The following is a 17,578-nucleotide window of genomic DNA, read 5'->3' on the forward strand; positions in this document are numbered from 1 at the left end:
ATCACCTCCCTCAACCTGCTGGCAACACTCTGCCTAATGCACTCCAGGATGCCATTGGCCTTCTTGGCCACAAGGGCACATTGCTGGCTCAAATTCTGTGGTAGTTTTCTACAGGTATAATTTATTTCAGATTATTCTGACTGCTTCAAAACTTTTTTACATCTCGTGATTTATAGCTGATACCTCTGAACTGCAGTTGTTTAAAAGTGGTGCATTTTACAGAGGTGATTAAGGTCAGAGAGTTCTGACTCCTGTCTTTAGGCATAAAGTGTCAATAGTTCAGATTCATCCTCTGGGATAATGCAGTTTATTACTATTTTACAAAGGCTATTGAACATGTAGGAACGAGGTTACTGGAGAAGCCGTTGAACAGATGGTGCTACCTGTTATTCGGATCCAGGTGGTAGAAGGTGTGTTGCTGATGGCTACACTGTGACTTTCTTTTTTCTTGTGTTTCAATATGAACTTAAGCAGGCTGAGGTGGAAGTAAAGAAGCAGTAACCAGGACTTTGGGATTTCTGGATTGCCATCGGTGCAGCTGATTTTGAAAGAGACTTTGAGCAAGTGACATGGATTCTTGTTGTCTGTTAACCACATGTAATGATGTGGCACCTGTCAGCTAGACTTAATGAAGCTTAATTCATGTTTTTGAAGTAATTGAAGCCCTCAGACAAAATGGTTCTTTGCAATTCTGTGTGAATACTTACCATTTAAGGGTTGTAAATAATTAGGTGCTTGTGCCAGCTGATTTTGGCTTTCTAGACAACTTTCTGTGGTATCTCACTTAAAAATCATGCTTAAAAGAAACACCATAACCACTTTTGGTTTTTGCAGATGACCACTCCCGGGTGATTTTGCAACCTGTTGAGGATGATCCGTCTTCAGATTACATTAATGCCAACTACATAGATGTGAGTGGATTGTGCAGCTTTTTCTCTTTCATTTTACCACCTTCTCTCTACGTGAAACTTTCTGCATGTTCTACCTAGAAATTTATTGAAAGCTTTCTTTTATTAAGAACAAAATGTACACTTTCCTTGTTCTGCGTCCTAGTACTCACTGACATTGTTGTGCTTTCTTTCACATCTGACTTTGGTTTGGGCTGTAGATTTGGCTGTACAGGGATGTAAGTACCACTATATGTGAATAACAGCATCCTATTGTAAATATTTAATATAGATATTGTTATTAATTACTTTATTCTTCTATTTTTATCACTAGATATCTATGCATGCCTCATCTAATTTCTCATCTGTTCCTTTAAAAAACGTCCTTTTGTGTGAATATTTTTGTACCTGTTTTGAAAAGATAATTTAGACTTTTAACATAGCTTTGAATATTCTTAAATAAATGAGGCATACCTGTGTGTTAAAGAAAAATTGCTGTTCACTTTTTTTTTTTTTTTTTTTTGATGGTTTGGTTACAAGCTTTTATTTTCCCCCTCCCATTTTTGTGTGAGAAACTGGATAGTATGCTGTACTGTAGTTGTTTTGAAAATGTATCTTGTGAAGTAGTTTTAATATATGTTTGGGAATAGGAAGGGGTTGATGGCCTTTTGGCTGTTGTCTGTTTTGTTGAAAGGGTTTAGCAGTGTAGACAAACTTTATGTTTAGCTGATGTTTGTCTTCAGGCACCAATTTGGTTATTATAGTGTGTATACACAAACATATATATAAATATTTTGAAGTAAGAGAAGTTTCCTCACTTCTGCTCCAGAAAACTCTTCTCAAATTTGAAATTCCATACTTCAATTAAAATGTGAATTAAAATAAAATTTGATAGGAACAGGAAATTTGAACAATTTCTGCTCTGTTATGATTAACAAAATACAACTTTATTTAACTGCAGAATTCCAAGTAGTTTGAAAAATACTGAAATAGCTAGTGCAAGTGTTCTAAAACACATGTCTTTGGTTACTTTTCTTTATAATTGCACCTTACTAATTTGTCATGTCCACTGTTAGTTTATAAATTATTTAAGACCCTCTAGATCTTTCAGAATATAAAAGTTTAGCTACAGGTATTGTCTTTTTATTTTGATGTTTTTATATGGCAATCTCTGTGATGTGTAGGCCCATGATGTTTTGCCTGGGGCTTTAAACAAGAAAAGTCTCCCTGATTTGTAATAATTCCAGATCCCTGAGAACATTGTTTTTCCTATTCAGAAGTAAATAGGATCTCATTATAACCAGAGAAGAAGGCTACAAGTTAAAACTGGCACTTTGCAATTTTAAAGTGATACTTTTATCTTGTTCTGGGAAGCATTACTGAGTGTAAAAAAGCATAGCCCAGTATTCCACTTTCATAATTTGAAGTTGGGCTTGATCTAAAGAACTCTAGGAGACAGTTTTTAGTAATTTGATGTAATCTTGGCCTCTTCTAAAGTCAAGGATAAAATACACAGAAGTCTTTTCGTAAGCCCCAGAGGAAGATGTTCTCACTCTACACAGGATAATGAAGCAGTCCATGGAAAAGGGGTATAAACACCTTGGGTACAGTGAAATCCTTCAGTTTAGTAGCAGCAAATGAATGCTAGGAATACAAGGACTCAAGATCCCCTGTAATGCAATACTTGAATCAAACTGTAACCTAATAAATAATTGGCGTTATTTCTCTCATTGTGAAATTCTGTATTGTTTTCTCACCAGCAATACTCAAGTTTCCTTGTCTTCATGGCTACCATTATGTTGCTGCTGGTCAAAATATATTCTCAATGATTTCATCAAGGGCAGAATCTCTTTGTCTTGTAGTTTGTATGCGGGTGATTGACACTTAAATGTGTGCAATATAGCTAGCCGTGGAATATGTCCCGCTAACTGTAAAGGCTTGGTTGTGCAGGGTTATCTATATATATGTATGTGTATATTCATGTGTGTGTTTGTGTATCATGTAGAGTATAATACATGCACACTCTATATAGTCTTGCAAATATGTTGCAGAAGATTCTGTTTCTGTAGGACCCTGATTTAGTGCCCATATCACACTGTTCAGCTCTAGCATTGGAAAGATCTGTCCTTGCTATTTATGGCTTGGGTATATACCTCTTTGTGCCTTGCAATCATTACTTATTTATAAGAAAACAAAAGATGTGTATTCATTTCACATTTGTATGAGTTGGGAATGATGATTGACTATTGAGATAATCTGGAGGCAAAGATAATTTGTACTAAATTTTAAATAAATGACCCAATGTATTGAGCTGGGGAGATAATGTGAATACAAGACTAATTTATAGGGCTAGTGACCTGTCTAGAATTCCCCTTCCTGGTATACTACAATGTCTGTTCCAGTGAGATGTTATTTCCATTTTATCTGTTACCATTCAAACCTTTTCAGCATTAACAGTCTTTTTTTGCTTTTGAGCTTCATGCTGCTCTTAAATATTGGTTTGTTCTGAAAAGGTTGTCTAGAGCTAACAATTCTGTAGTACGTTATGCTTTTATTTTCCCCTCTCTGTTAGTATTATGATATTCAAACCAACTTATATTGCTGTTCTAGGGATATCAGAGACCAAGTCACTACATTGCAACCCAAGGTAAGAATCTGCCAGCATAAGTCAAATCTAAAACACGTTCATGGTGATGTTCAGCAGAGTTTTGGTAAAATGGGAGTAGGTGAAAATAAAGCATATCCAATATTGTGATTTGTTGTCTTGTGTTATGATAAATCAGCATACCATGTTCAGATAGAATGTGAATAAATGCAAAAATTGCACTAATTTGTCATGTTAATTAGATATTGAGTAACTCTTTCAGTGATAAATTCAGTTGATAAAGTCAATAGCTACAACTGTAAATTCCAATTACGAAGATGAATAGAGAATTGAGGCAGTGGACAGAGAAGAGAAGTTTCAAGCTGCCTTGAGGCATTTTTGTTTCCATATTACAATGTATTATTTTACTGTTTAGGATTTAGTCCAAGATTCAGACTGTGAAGATAGTAAGGATAAATTAAAAACTATCTCAGCAAATCTAGGTTAAAAAAAGGACAAAGAGGAGCAAAGCCTTTTTGTAGAAATAAGAGAAGAAAATCTTTATAGTATAACTGCTAAAAAAAAAAAAGGTGTGTGTGGGAGGGGAGTAGAAGAAGAAAAAGTTACATTTGGAAGTTAGTCATTTTGTATTTCTGATTGATCTTCTCAAAATGAGGAAAAACAGCCTGGTCTGTGATTGCACTGAAGTATCAGAGGCTATGAATTACAGTAGGAATAATTAGATTTAGATGTGTCATTACTTGGTGTGTGAGTATAATCAGATAGCTGGCTGCTAATCTCTTGTAATGTGTGCCTTCGGTTGACCGGGGGGTGCTCACAAAAAGGCAGACTAAAAGCCTGTCGTGAAACAGGATGTTTACAACTCTGTCCACATTTTCTTTATTTTTGTCTAAGTGCTCTCTAGAACAGCCTCTTTCTGTGGCAGTTCAGTCCGCAGTTGTAGTCTGAGAGCTGTTTCAGCATGGGAAGCGGTTACGTGCCCTGCACACACCGTAACGTGCAACTTGATCACTGCCTGACTTTGCAGCCTGTGATCTGGCGTAAGGAGGAGCGTGTCTGAGTCTTCGGACGTGCGTGTCCTACCCGCGCTACAGCTGACGGTACCGCTGCGCTGTGGTCAGGGACCCTTTCCTGAAAGGGTTACGGCCGTATAAAAGCCACTGCCCCTCGCGTGGACGTTTCACGCCTCGGCAGCAGAGCAGGAGGCAAAGCTGACATGAATACTTCCCATTTGCTCCTCAGAAAAGTAGTGAAGTTAGTTTAAGCGCCCTTTGGTGGCAAGTTTAAATGCCCTTCAGTGACAATTTTGCCTGCACGCTTTGCAGGGAGCGAGGTGGGAAGTGCCCGCAACCTTTTCCACCAGCCTTTCTCGCTGATATTTCGCTCCAGTGCAGGTACACCTTCAGGGGCCATCTGAAGAAACTCGCGCTTGGCACGTTATTTAACAAACGTAAAACAAAATTAGAAATTTAACAGTGTGTGACTACATCTACAGTTGTGTTCCTGTACTTTTCAAGCTGCTTCTGGTGTTTTCCTGTGTAAAACACCTGCTTTTAATATCTTTCAAGTGGCAATTCAGTTAAACTGAGAAGCTTCAGCATTGGTTAGAAATAACAGTACAATTTAGAAACTGGGATGGTGGTATGATTATGTGGTTTTGTGAAGCTTTCATCTTTGAGCAAATGCATTTGTGTATGTCAGCTCCACAAAGTACCGATTTTTATTTTTATTGCTTGTTTTGACTGTTCTGTTATTACATAATATTAGCTGGCATTTTTCTTTCAGGTCCAGTTCACGAGACTGTATATGATTTTTGGAGAATGATATGGCAGGAGCAATCAGCTTGTGTTGTGATGGTCACAAATTTAGTTGAAGTTGGGAGAGTAAGTTTTCTTCTTTTTTCCCTGCTTTTTTATGCTACTCTTCAAAAGAAAAACCTACTGACAAATGATAGTATTAGCAGAATGTGGGAGTGTCTTGCGAAGCACAGCCCTAGTATCCTAAAAGGAGAAAAAAGAGGGAAGCTCGTAGCCCACACGTTCTTGAGGGTTAGAGTAGTGTGTAAAAACAAAGCAAACTTTTGAAGAGCCACCACAGAAGACTGATGCAGTGTTACTTTATGAGTAGTGAGTCTGAATCCAGAATTCATAATTCAGCAAAAAGGTTTTGTACATTAGGTCACTCAAATGAGCCTAGCAAGTGGATGAGAGATGTTTCAATATCAATGGCTAGAAATCAGCAAGTTATTTACAGTTTAGCATTGACTCATGCCTTGGAGAGTAATCTAAAATATACAAGATTACTTACAACAGTTTGATTACTGGTGTGAAATGCATCCCATTTTAATAGAAGTGGAAAATGTCTTCCATAGCTCAGCACTAAAAAGCGCTCATTTAGAAATGAATTTGGCATCTGAGTGCAGCTGTGTAAAATGGCATAAACTCCTTGCAAAATAGCACTTAACTTGATAGAACAACTATTAGACTTGAGCCATGACAAGTCACTTGAATGCAGGATCATTTTGGAAATAAGGACATAAGTGTGATATAATGCAAAACATGCAATAACGCTTTCTCAAGCTTTTATTACTCTTCGGTGTAAGATGCCTTTGTGTTTTGTGTTTAGGTCAAGTGCTACAAGTATTGGCCTGACGACACAGAAGTTTATGGCGACTTTAAAGTGACTTGCGTAGAGATGGAGCCACTTGCAGAGTACGTCGTCAGGACGTTCACTCTAGGAAGGGTAAGCACATTTCCGAAGGCATCAGTGAAATACCATTCCCTCTTAACAAGGCGTATGCAGGAGAGTATGTTTGGACAGGATCCCGTAGAAGAACAAATCCCTCTGTCTACTTAAGAGGTCCACAGCATAGGCAGCCTTACCTCAGTGTGGGAGTAATGCACTGCCTCAGGGCTGTCCAGACATGCACATCACTGTGGAATTCAGAATTGCCAAAAAGTGTTGACAGCTGCCCTCCCCTCTCCTGTATTTGCCTCTCCTCTGTCCACGAGCTTCCAGCTTGGCTGAGGTACTGCACTGTGAACTGTTGTGCCTATCATTCCCCTCCGCCTGTGCTGCTTTGACACAAGTGATTGCAGCTCAGTCAATCGCACTCGATCAAAGAATGAAATGAGTCAATATAAGATCTGTGATACAGTTGTAGTCTTCTGGTAAATCATTGTACCTGCCTGCAAAAGTTGCAGACCATTGCCTTAACCGGCAAAACTTGTGAAAATCTGTGTAAATTTTATGTAAGTATGGGGGGGGGGCGGAGAATCTAGTGGTGCAAAAGTAACATAGTCTTATAGCAACTGTAAGAATGATGAATTTCAAAAGCGAAAAAAAAAATACAGTAACACCTTTAAGCCTTGTATGTAAAGCTTTATGTGAAAGCCTCATGTTAAAAGATAGCAGGAAAGGTAGTTTCTGCTCTTGATAAAGGATGTCTGGCAGTTTTGGAGCCAGATTGATATTCTGTTGTAAAAGATGTCTTCTTTTAAAGCTGGAATGCTGTGTTCTTTGCTTTAAGTATTTGTTGAAAGCTGAAATGATGAAGACGGCATGCAGATTCTAACAGTGTTATCACTGTTTGATTCAGAGGAAGTATTTTGAATTTTGTAACTTTTTTTTTTTTTTTTTTTGCCTTTTACAGAGGGGTTACAATGAAATCCGTGAAGTTAAACAGTTTCATTTCACTGGCTGGCCAGATCATGGAGTTCCTTACAATGCCACAGGCCTACTTTCATTTATACGGAGAGTCAAATTATCTAACCCTCCTAGTGCAGGGCCTATTGTTGTACATTGCAGGTGTGTACAGAAGAGGTAGATTCATTTTCCACAGTTTCATATGTGAGCCTTTATACTAGTCTGTTGTGAAACATTCCTCATTTTTGAAGTGTTTTGTTTTTGTTGTTCTGGTTTTGAATTGCCTAATTCACACTGCAAGCAGTAGGATTAGGCTGTCTACAGCAACATTCAAAAATAATTTGATTCTAGTCCAGCCTTTCTAAATAGAATAGTTGGAGATGTTCTTTCTTCCTGCAAGAGCTGCATTAGCTAAATCATGGGCTTCAGGCTATCGTTTTATGACAGCACTCTAGAATGAAGTGTAGTTACAGCTACTTTGATAGTTTGGTGTTATATATAATGTTTAAGCAGATTATTAATTTAAATCTAAGTAAACAAGTAGATGAATGAAGATGCAGTGAGGATAATGGCAGCAAATACAGCATATTGTTTCCATGTAAGCTTTGCACGGTTTGTATTTTGGGACAGAATCCAAATAGAATTTTCTACCAGAACCATCAAATGTTTAATTACATTCTGCAGACAGAATTACTAATCTTGTTCAGATTTTAAGATTTCACTCTGAAAAAACTGTCTATAGCTTTATATAAAAACAAAATAAATCAAGAGAAAATCTTTTGCATGACAGCAAATGTGCTGCCTAGACTGATTTAGTGTTTGACTGTAAACTTGAGTTTCATACTGTAGTATTTCACTTTAAAATTATCCTTAGTCTTATCAAATAAAGAGAAGATCTGCTGTATTTTGAACTATATAAGCTTAATCATCCTCCTAATTTCAGCTTAACTAACAATTTTTTTTTACTGTAAGTATTGATCTGGATGATAAATTTTTTGCTATTACTTAGTGGATGAAAACTGGTTCACCTCGAAAGATTTAAAAGACATTATGAAGAAGAGGAGAGAAGATAAAAGATTAGGTAACGGTTGTGATGAAAGAAGATTGAATGGCTTTATGAAAGATCTTTTTTTATGAAAGGCAAATGTATAAAGTTTGTGGATGTTTTCATGGGAATATTCTTAACGATATTTACTGATTATTTTTAGTGCTGGTGCTGGACGAACAGGCTGTTATATTGTCATTGATATCATGTTAGATATGGCAGAAAGAGAAGGTGTTGTGGACATCTACAACTGTGTCAAAGCCTTACGGTCCCGTCGCATCAACATGGTACAGACAGAGGTACGGCGCTTTCCCTTCCCGCACCTGGTGCTTTTGCAAATTGACTAGATCAGAATTTTGCTGCCACTTTGAAAACGGCAAACTCCTGGCAGTGGGCTTGATGGGGGGTTACCTCCGTTAGGAGGCATTCCTGATTGCAAACAGCTCCCAGAACCAGGACGCTGCAGCAAACCTGCCAGCTCTTTCTGTCTTCATGCACGAGTACCTGCCTAACTTTGTAATGAAAGGAAAAGCAAAGGGAGATTATTTTTTAGGCAAGGCCCTACCATAGGTCTGTCTGGCATATCTACCCCAGCCCCAGAACCTGTAATTCCAGGAAGGTAATTCCAAAGTTGGAATTTCACCGTATTGCTACCAGTTTTAAATCCACTTTATCTGTAATTTTGATTTGCCTCTGGGCCCTTTTATCTGCTTCATCCTCCCTTTTCAACTTAGTTCTAACTTGCTTTATTAACTTCCTTGCCAAACCCTTTTCTTTTCTACCCTTTTTGTCTTTTCTCTTGCTTCCAGCAACCCCACTGAAAAACATTGCCCTAGTTATGAATCTGTAATAGCTCCCATTCTGCCACTTCAATATCATTGAGCTGCCACAGAAACTTAGATTGCCATCTCCCTTTCCTGTCCTTGGTGTGGACATATTTCCCTCAAAAATAACCATTTGCAGATCCCTGCAGTTGGCACTCAGGCATGTCAATGTAATTTGGTGCAGTTTTTACTCCATGCTGCAAACTGTGGCAGTTCAGGAATTAATAAATGTTCCCATTCAACTCTCCCTTCTGCAGGGTCAATAACCTTTGGGAAATGTGTGGAGTGGACTGTTTCAGTGTGACTGCTTCAACTATCCCAGTTTAATCTGCTGTTGCGTGTGAATCATTTCCTTCCTGTTTCTCTCTCTCCCTTTGCCTCTTATTTCTCATCTTGTCTCATAGGTTCAAACCTATGCAACAAAACAGAGCTGTAATTGCAGCACGTTTTCGTGGTGGTAATCTAGACGACAGCAACAGCAACAGCTAGGGATGTGTGTAAAGCAGCACAGGCTATATAGCCAGGATACAACCATGATCCTTGCACGTGGACTTTTGTTACAGGCACACGTTAAAGTTTGTGGTGTTTTAGCCTCATTGTTGTCCATAGTATTTAGAGGAAGCTGGCACAGTTCACACAGTTTGCTATACAGACAAAACAGATACCTATTCTTAACTTCTGAGGCAAGTTAATAGCATATGTGCAGTGCAAAGAATGACAGGAGACCTGGTTGAAAGAAGGACTCAGAATATCTCAAGATAGGCCAGGAAAAAATCGTGACACTGTCCCTATTGGGATGCACTTGAGTTTATTACTAACCTAGAGCCAGCTGTCAGAAAATTGATGTACTAGCTTGCATACATGTAAGGAGAATGCAGCATGCCAAATAATTGCTAATCACAGGTAGTTCTTGCAGCATTTTACACTTTCTGCTGAAAGACTGAAAGCTATTTTAAAGAAGAAAATGAGTAAGGATAGCAAGTCCCTGGCATACACACAGAAACCCAAAAGCACCACAAGAAAACTGAAAACGCCCCATTAAGTAAATTGCTTAACTTGTGTTCCTAAGTTTTACTGAGCTTAAATTACCTCTGAAGAAAACATCCTGACTAACTGTGTCCCAGGTACGACGAGAGTTTGTTATACTAAATCATTATTTAATGGTTGATGGACACCACCTTGAATGAAATCAATAATGTAGCAAGTGATGTGCATATCTTAAAGGAAGGAAAGATCCTTTGTTTCTCAATGGCATTAATTTTGTTTTTCTCTTCATAATTTGGTAGGAGCAGTACATCTTTATTCATGACGCCATTCTAGAAGCTTGCCTGTGTGGAGAAACTGCCATTCCTGTCTGTGAATTCAAAGCTGCGTATTTTGATATGATTAGAATAGACTCTCAGACAAACTCTTCACATCTCAAAGATGAATTTCAGGTATTTGCAGTTCCTCCTAACTCTTCATGTAACAACAACTTTACCGCCCCTGGCTACATTTAACTTATTTTAAGGGAAAGGCTTTTCATATCACATATATGTAATGTTTCATCCCTTTCTTTTGTTCCACAAAATAAAGCACCCATGTTTACATACTTTGCAGTCGTTTTTAAACATGGAATACCTTTCTCTGAATAAAATTGAAATAATTATCTGGCTAGAATAAAGAGCACTGACTAGGGAACTGAGAGAGTTTTAGCTTGCATTTGCACAGCAAAGGCACAATCCTTTGGGGCTCCAAAACATCCTCTTTGCTTTTTTCCTTTTGGAAGGCATGGTGGCACCCATTCAGTAGCACAGGCAGTGCCTTTTGCACATGCAGTGTCAATCCTCTTGAAAAACCCAAGCCAATCTAGCAAAAAGACCAAAGCTCTTATTTGCTAATGATTCTTTGTGGTTTCCCACTTTGCAACGTTTAAAATTAATAACTCGATGAATGCTGAGACCGTTGCTTCTGAGTTAGACGTGCTGGAGCGTGACGTCGGCCTCCTCTGTTCCCTAGACGCTGAATTCGGTGACCCCTCGCCTGCAAGCTGAGGACTGCAGCATAGCCTGCTTGCCAAGGAATCACGACAAGAACCGCTTCATGGATATGCTGCCACCTGACAGATGTCTGCCTTTCTTAATTACTATTGATGGGGAGAGCAGCAACTATATCAATGCTGCTCTTATGGACGTAAGAGACTATCTCCTTTGTCTGCATAGTGTGCCGTGAAAAGCTGTGTAATAGGAGAGAGAGCGCTTGCGGGTTTAAGAAAGGGGAATTCTTTCTTACTGTAGTGCCCATTAAAACAGTCTTAAGGAAGGGCAGGAGGGGGGAATGGGTAACCTCCCCCCTCCCCAGCCCCCCACCAGCTTGTGTTGCTTCATCAGAAGGTTTGATATCTTAGTATTCTGCATCCTCGTGTGACTCGCTGGAAATCTCTTCTTTTTCAATAGCATTGTAGAAAGCCCTGGTCTCCAGCCCTCCGAATCTCAGATCTCAGCAGGATCTCATAAATCTGCTGTTTGTTGGAAAATAGAGGCTACCCACCTGAGCCTTAGGTTACCGTTGTTATTTTAGGAAAAAGGCTATGTGTGTTGAGGGAGGAAAGATAGAGGAAGAGGAAAAATACATTTCTTTGGCAGATTTAGAGACAGGGGATTTTTTGGTGCTCATATTTTAAACTGTAGCTTTTAAAGATTCTTGGAGTTTGAGTGATGGTGATACCATTAGGGAAAAAGGTGAATTAATGGAAAGAGCAGAGATGAACTCGTTTATAGGTGTCTGATCAATAATACAGTGCATCACACAGGTGCTGTCATGTGTCTTTACCATTAGCATTTCCAAATGCTCCTAAAGCCATGTTTACAGTAAACATCCAAAAAAGTGGCCTGATTTTCAGAGTATCTCACTTTCCTCAAAAAAAGAATTACTTTCAGAAACTGAGGTGTCAAGAAGAGATGCTGAAATGAAATGGGAACTAGCAGTAGCAGTCATCAGGACTAAATGGTATTAGTCCTGGAGGTTCTGTCTGAGCGAGGAGACACTTAAACCGCTAGCAAAATGCAGTCCCTGATCTCACAATTAGCTATTGTGCCAGGAAAATAGAGAAGTAGCATGTGTGAGTCCAATCTATTAGAGAGTCACTGGGGCTGAATGGATGAATTACAGAGCAGCGAGCAGAATTTTGGTAGCAACTAAACTGTTCAAAATTGCAGTTAAAATTACATTAAACACCTGGACAAAGTGGATGTGATATGGAGCAAGCACCTCAGCTGCGCAGAGGAGCGTACTTTGGGGAGAAAGGGAGACAACGCAGGCTGAAAGGCTGCGTGGCAGGAAGATGCTGAGTGTGTGAGAGAAACAAAAAGCAAAAGCAATTTATTAATGGATGAACAATCAGCAGCAAGTATGGAAAGACAGAAATGGTAGTAACATAAAAAGAGACCAGCACTGCTTGTAGTTCTAAAAGGAATAAAAAGCAGCAAAATTAAGCATATGCATTACCGTAAGGGAACATAACACGGCTATAAATGCAGGGTAAAAATTGTGGGTAATAGAAGCTTTTTCTTACCCTTTTTGTTCTGTTTTTATAATGCTCTTTTATTCAGAGAGTAGGACCCTAGAGCTGGGCGAGAAGAGGAGGATTTACAAAGCAAAAGAGAAATTGAAACCTTTCTTTTTCCTCAGTGTACTGTGTCCCTATCTTTCCCCATAAAGGTGTTTGCTTCCCAGTGTGACAGCAGATATCCTGTGTGTTCTTTTTGAAAACCTATCAGAACCTCAGTACATTCTCTTGTCTCCAGAAGGTCCAGAAATGGGGAAGAGGGCTAGGAAAGCATCAGCTAATACATGTTTTATTCCTTTAAAATATAAGGGAAGAATTTAGAGTAGCTGTCCATCTTCTCTCTTTGCTCCCTGGACAGATCTAGGAAGTAGGACACAGGCTGCATGCCCACACTGCTATCTGGACTTGCTTCCTGCATTAGAGAAAGGTAGCAAATTATAAGGGGTAAAAATTTGCCATCCTCCTTACTCTCTTGTCAAATAAGGACTGATCCTAAAGACATCATTTGGTTAATTTGTTATCTTCACAATTTATAGCAAGTGAAGGGTGAATAAAAGTTGGGTTTTTCTTTCTTTCTTTCTGGGCCTCAAACTGTGCTCTTCAAGGATATGTCAGTATACTACACGTGAAAATCCCTGATCTCCTCTGTTATTAGTTAATCTGAACCAACCTGTGTAGGGCTGAAAATCCCTATTTGCAGTTATGTATACTGCAGTGTACAGAAAATAGAATTGGCTATCATGAGAGAAAAATGGTACTTTTGCCTAAGCACATCATCCAGGTATTTAACTTCTGCTCTCTGGAGCAGAAGTTAAAGTGGAAATTAGCCCCAGTAATCTTGGTGCTCAGTTCTTCAGTCCAGTAAAAGTTGTCATAAGGTAGGCATCTAGTCCCAGTACATTGTCAGCCAATGCACTGCTGCTTTCCTCTCTGACTTTGTTATTCCTGTAGCCTCCTTCTTTCAAAACAGCAGTACTGCTTACAGATAGGGACCATAAAATGTGAAGAGTTCTAGCAGAGGAATTAAAAGGTTTTTGTTTGATGGTAGAGCTTTGGAGAGCTTTCTTGAAAGTCTGCTTGATATTATCTCAAAGATAAAGCTTTACTGAACAGTGAGAACTGTTCAGACCTCCTAAGAAAAAGGTGGTGATCCTGTGGTTGTGGCACTGAAGTAGAACTAGAGATTGAGCTTAATCCCCAGTTCAGTAACAGAGTTCATGTGTAACCTGGTGCAAATTTGCTAATCTTCTGAGACCTCTGTATCCCTCGCTATAACACAGGGAGCAAGCTTTCTGTTAGGTCTCCCTGACGCAGTGATAAAAGCCAAATTACCCAAGTCTCAGCTCAGCAAAGCCTGAAGAGCCTCTTCAGTGTCATGTGCGTGTCTGAACTTAAACAGAACTTAGGCCTATAACAAAGCAGAACACAGACCCGAGCGGAGCAGCCTCTTTGTTCTTGCTTGAGACGACAATGTATTTTTAACAACAGCTTTGATGATATCTGGTGTATTTGATGTCACAGCTTTGTTCCGTTTATGTTATTTCTGTTGCAGAGTTTGCATGGAAGTCATGAAGTACTTCTTCTACCAGTGCTAATAAAATCATTTGCTTTTACAGAGCTACAGGCAGCCAGCAGCTTTTATTGTCACGCAACATCCTTTACCAAACACTGTGAAAGATTTCTGGAGATTAGTGTATGACTATGGCTGTACTTCTCTTGTGATGTTAAATGAAGTCGACTTAGCACAGGTTAGTCTGCAGTTTGATTTTGCCACCTACAGTGGTATGCATAAATCACTTCGGACGCTCTACCCCATCGAAGTGTAGAGCAGCGCACTTACTGTACAGTTACCCTGCTGCTCTGCTTCAGAGACTAACATTAGATGCTCAGTGAGGTGCGATGTCTGCAGTGGAATAAGACAGTGCTGATGTTGTAACTTAGCTTTTGATTGTGCTCATTTTGCTCTGGCGCAGGGCTGCCCACAATACTGGCCTGAAGAGGGAATGCTGAGGTACGGCCCCATTCAAGTGGAGTGCATGTCTTGTTCCATGGATTGCGATGTAGTAAACCGAATTTTCAGGATATGCAATCTAACAAGAGTAAGCTTTATCATAACAATATTTAACTGTTTTTAATACTATCTAGGGTATTGAGGTTTTTTCTTTTAAATGGTATTAACATTCTTAAGACATTAACCAGAAAAGAGTTGAGCATTGATGTCTAATGCTGGCTTCTAGTACTTTTCTTCAGCTACGTAGTAAGCAAAGAGAGCATTAAAGTGAATGGCTGTAGTTCTATAATGTTATCTGGTGGCCACAAGATGTATTAGAAGTATTCTAAGTTTGTTCTCTGTGCAGTGAAAGAAAAATCCTGGTAATGAACATATAACGCCTGGTATTTAATTCGTAGCTTTCATAAGACATTGTGTGTGATGAATCAGGAACTGAAGGACCTACGGTGCCTATATAACCAGCACCTTCTTCATTTTAAGGTGCAAGAACCACAGCCTAGAAGACTGTGACACTCTACAAAAGAGTGTGAAAAAACTCTGAAAGTTCATCTAGCTCTAAAGGCTTCTGCATCGCTTTGCCTCAGCCTACATTTACCATCATTTCCTCAGCTTCAGTAACCATGCCAGTCCTGCATGCTTCGTAGTTCTTTCACACATTACACCCTGTGTCTTTTTGCTGGCCTACATTGCTTCACTTTCAGCGTCTCCTCAAACCCTGTTTGGCAGACAGTGTCACCTTCTCCAGATCACCTCTGTAAATCACTTTTTTATGTTGTCAACAGGTACAGAGTTATAGTTGTACATGGCACAACTATACAGTTATCTGTACAGTTAACCAGCAGTCTGGTTAAATTACCCTTGCTCCTTATATCTGTCATTTAATTCTGAACTTGTAGACCACCAATTGTGACTTTCAGTATGCTTTTAACTTTCATTAATGTTGAAAGGTAGCCATGAGGAAAGCAGAAATTGCTGTATTTACAAAGTTTCCCCCCCCCCCTTTTGGTAATACTTTGATTTTTCCAACACCAAAGGTCAGTTTGCATGCAGCTAATATTTTATCCAAACCTGTTATTCATTTATGTTCAAAGCTAAGAAAAATCTTTCCAGCTTTTCTTACTCTATTTCAAAACTACAGGAGGTTAAGGTGTAGGTACACTGGTAAATATTATGCCATAACACATTTTCTGTTTTATGTTGAGATTTCCTCGTTTCTTTTAGATTCACTTCTTATTTTCTCTTTTCCTGTAATTTAACAGTGATGCTTTTAATAGATTATTGATGCTAAGGGTGAATACGCAGAACTGAGGGAATTTATCCATTTACAGGAAGTCAGGATGAGTTACATTACTGATTGATAAACTATGATGTTGTTTCAATGTTGTTATTATTTTTTTTAAGCTTTAATTCTGTTCCTTGAGTCCGAGTTGTATGAATTCACAGAGAGCCTGCCATGCAACATATATACATGTTGGAATCTGTCCATAATGTAAACACTTAAGTTTCAAGTTAATTTTCTATTTTAGTTTTCTAAACCTACCTGTGAAGGTGCTATATTGACCTAAAGCCCTTTCTTTTCCCTCAGCCACAAGAGGGCTATCTGATGGTCCAGCAGTTCCAGTATTTGGGATGGGCTTCTCATAGAGATGTGCCAGCTTCCAAGAGATCCTTCTTGAAGCTAATTCTCCAAGTTGAAAAATGGCAAGAGGAATGTGAAGAGGGTGAGGGCCGGACCATCATTCATTGCCTGTAAGTAGTTTTGGCAAAGTCAGTTGCTGCTCCTCAAACCAATGCTTATATACTAGTTCTTATTTTAAGCTCCAGCAGTATTCTAATAGCTACATTCTTTTGCATATGTCCTTGTATCTTAAAAATAATAAAAAATAATAACAAAAAAGTACCTTTAGTGTTGTAGATCAGCCTTTGGTCAACTTTCAGGTCTATGTCAAGTCAAAGTACCATGGGAAGGAGTATTGTGGATATGATACTGCAGTGATAATGTGTATTGTTTCCTTCTGTATATAATAGCATGCTTTCCAAGTACCAAATGTGTACAGATTAATTTCTTCTGTACAGTTTAATTTGTTTTTTGCAAGTTGTCAGTGCTGAATGCCAATTGATTATTTTTCATGTACCTCTTGCATATCTTCTGTTTTTTCCAAAAAGGCTGTTATATTTTGAGTTTTTTTAGATTGAAATCTATGGCTGTGTGAAATCAGAGAAATGTTCTGTAATGTAGTAAGTGATCCTAAAATATTGTTGGCAAATGACCAGTGGCTGCTTATTTAGTCTGATATTTAAGTACTCAGTTCATTAAACATGTTACCAGCAAAATTGCATCTAAAAAAGAGTTGGCTTGGGGGTTGAAAAGGCAATATCTTTTCCTCCCTGAACAGAGAATGACCAGTCTCTTTCACACCTTACTTAAAATTTAAAACTTAGAAATTGAACATTCCTACTTCCTTTAAAAAAGGCTTCTATTTAAATGCTCAGAATTACCTTGTGACTGCAGTAACATTTGGGAACCCTTTCTGCCCACCCTTTCACAGTATCCATGAGACCATCTGGCTAATTTAAACTTAACAAGAAAAAGTGCCTATCCTAATTTCTTTGAAGTGAAGTTTAAGACAGTTTGGAAGTTTTCCCAGAGGTCAACAAGATATCAAATCAGTGATGCCCCAGCATTACTCTGGCTTCATAATCCTGCTACCTGAGGGTGATTTAAATGAGTCTCCTAAAATTAAATGGAAAATGTTGCACTTGCAGTTGAATTTGGGTTTTAATTTTGAATGCCTATGTAAACTAGGCTATAGCATAGCTGGGTGGAGTGGTGGACTTCAAGGGCAGAGTTCATAGTAAGTTATTGAGTGCAAGGTCGGAAATAGCAAATGTCTCAGTTCGAACCCACTGGAGCTTCAAGGAGATAGCTGAGGATTGATCTCCTTCTGGAAGTCATGCTTACAAAATGAAAGAACTGGTATACCTATCAAGTGTTCTTCTATGCAGTTGTGATA

The 17,578-nt window shown here is 38.8% G+C and overlaps 1 protein-coding gene across 3 annotated transcripts in view; it reads left to right on the forward strand.

The window, feature by feature from the left end:
* Positions 1-17,578, forward strand: part of PTPRK (protein tyrosine phosphatase receptor type K) — a 312,834-nt gene that overhangs the window by 291,315 nt on the left and 3,941 nt on the right. For all 3 annotated transcript variants that reach the window (XM_062572568.1, XM_062572570.1, XM_062572569.1), the window contains 11 exons: positions 835-911; positions 3,498-3,534; positions 5,278-5,375; positions 6,118-6,234; positions 7,145-7,299; positions 8,346-8,481; positions 10,293-10,442; positions 11,005-11,178; positions 14,170-14,301; positions 14,527-14,652; positions 16,150-16,313. In XM_062572568.1, the coding sequence (XP_062428552.1) occupies positions 835-911; positions 3,498-3,534; positions 5,278-5,375; positions 6,118-6,234; positions 7,145-7,299; positions 8,346-8,481; positions 10,293-10,442; positions 11,005-11,178; positions 14,170-14,301; positions 14,527-14,652; positions 16,150-16,313 (1,366 nt within the window). The remainder of the gene's footprint in view (positions 1-834; positions 912-3,497; positions 3,535-5,277; positions 5,376-6,117; positions 6,235-7,144; positions 7,300-8,345; positions 8,482-10,292; positions 10,443-11,004; positions 11,179-14,169; positions 14,302-14,526; positions 14,653-16,149; positions 16,314-17,578) is intronic.

The sequence above is a fragment of the Rhea pennata genome, chromosome 3 (genome assembly GCF_028389875.1).
Source record: "Rhea pennata isolate bPtePen1 chromosome 3, bPtePen1.pri, whole genome shotgun sequence".
NCBI lineage: Eukaryota > Metazoa > Chordata > Aves > Rheiformes > Rheidae > Rhea > Rhea pennata.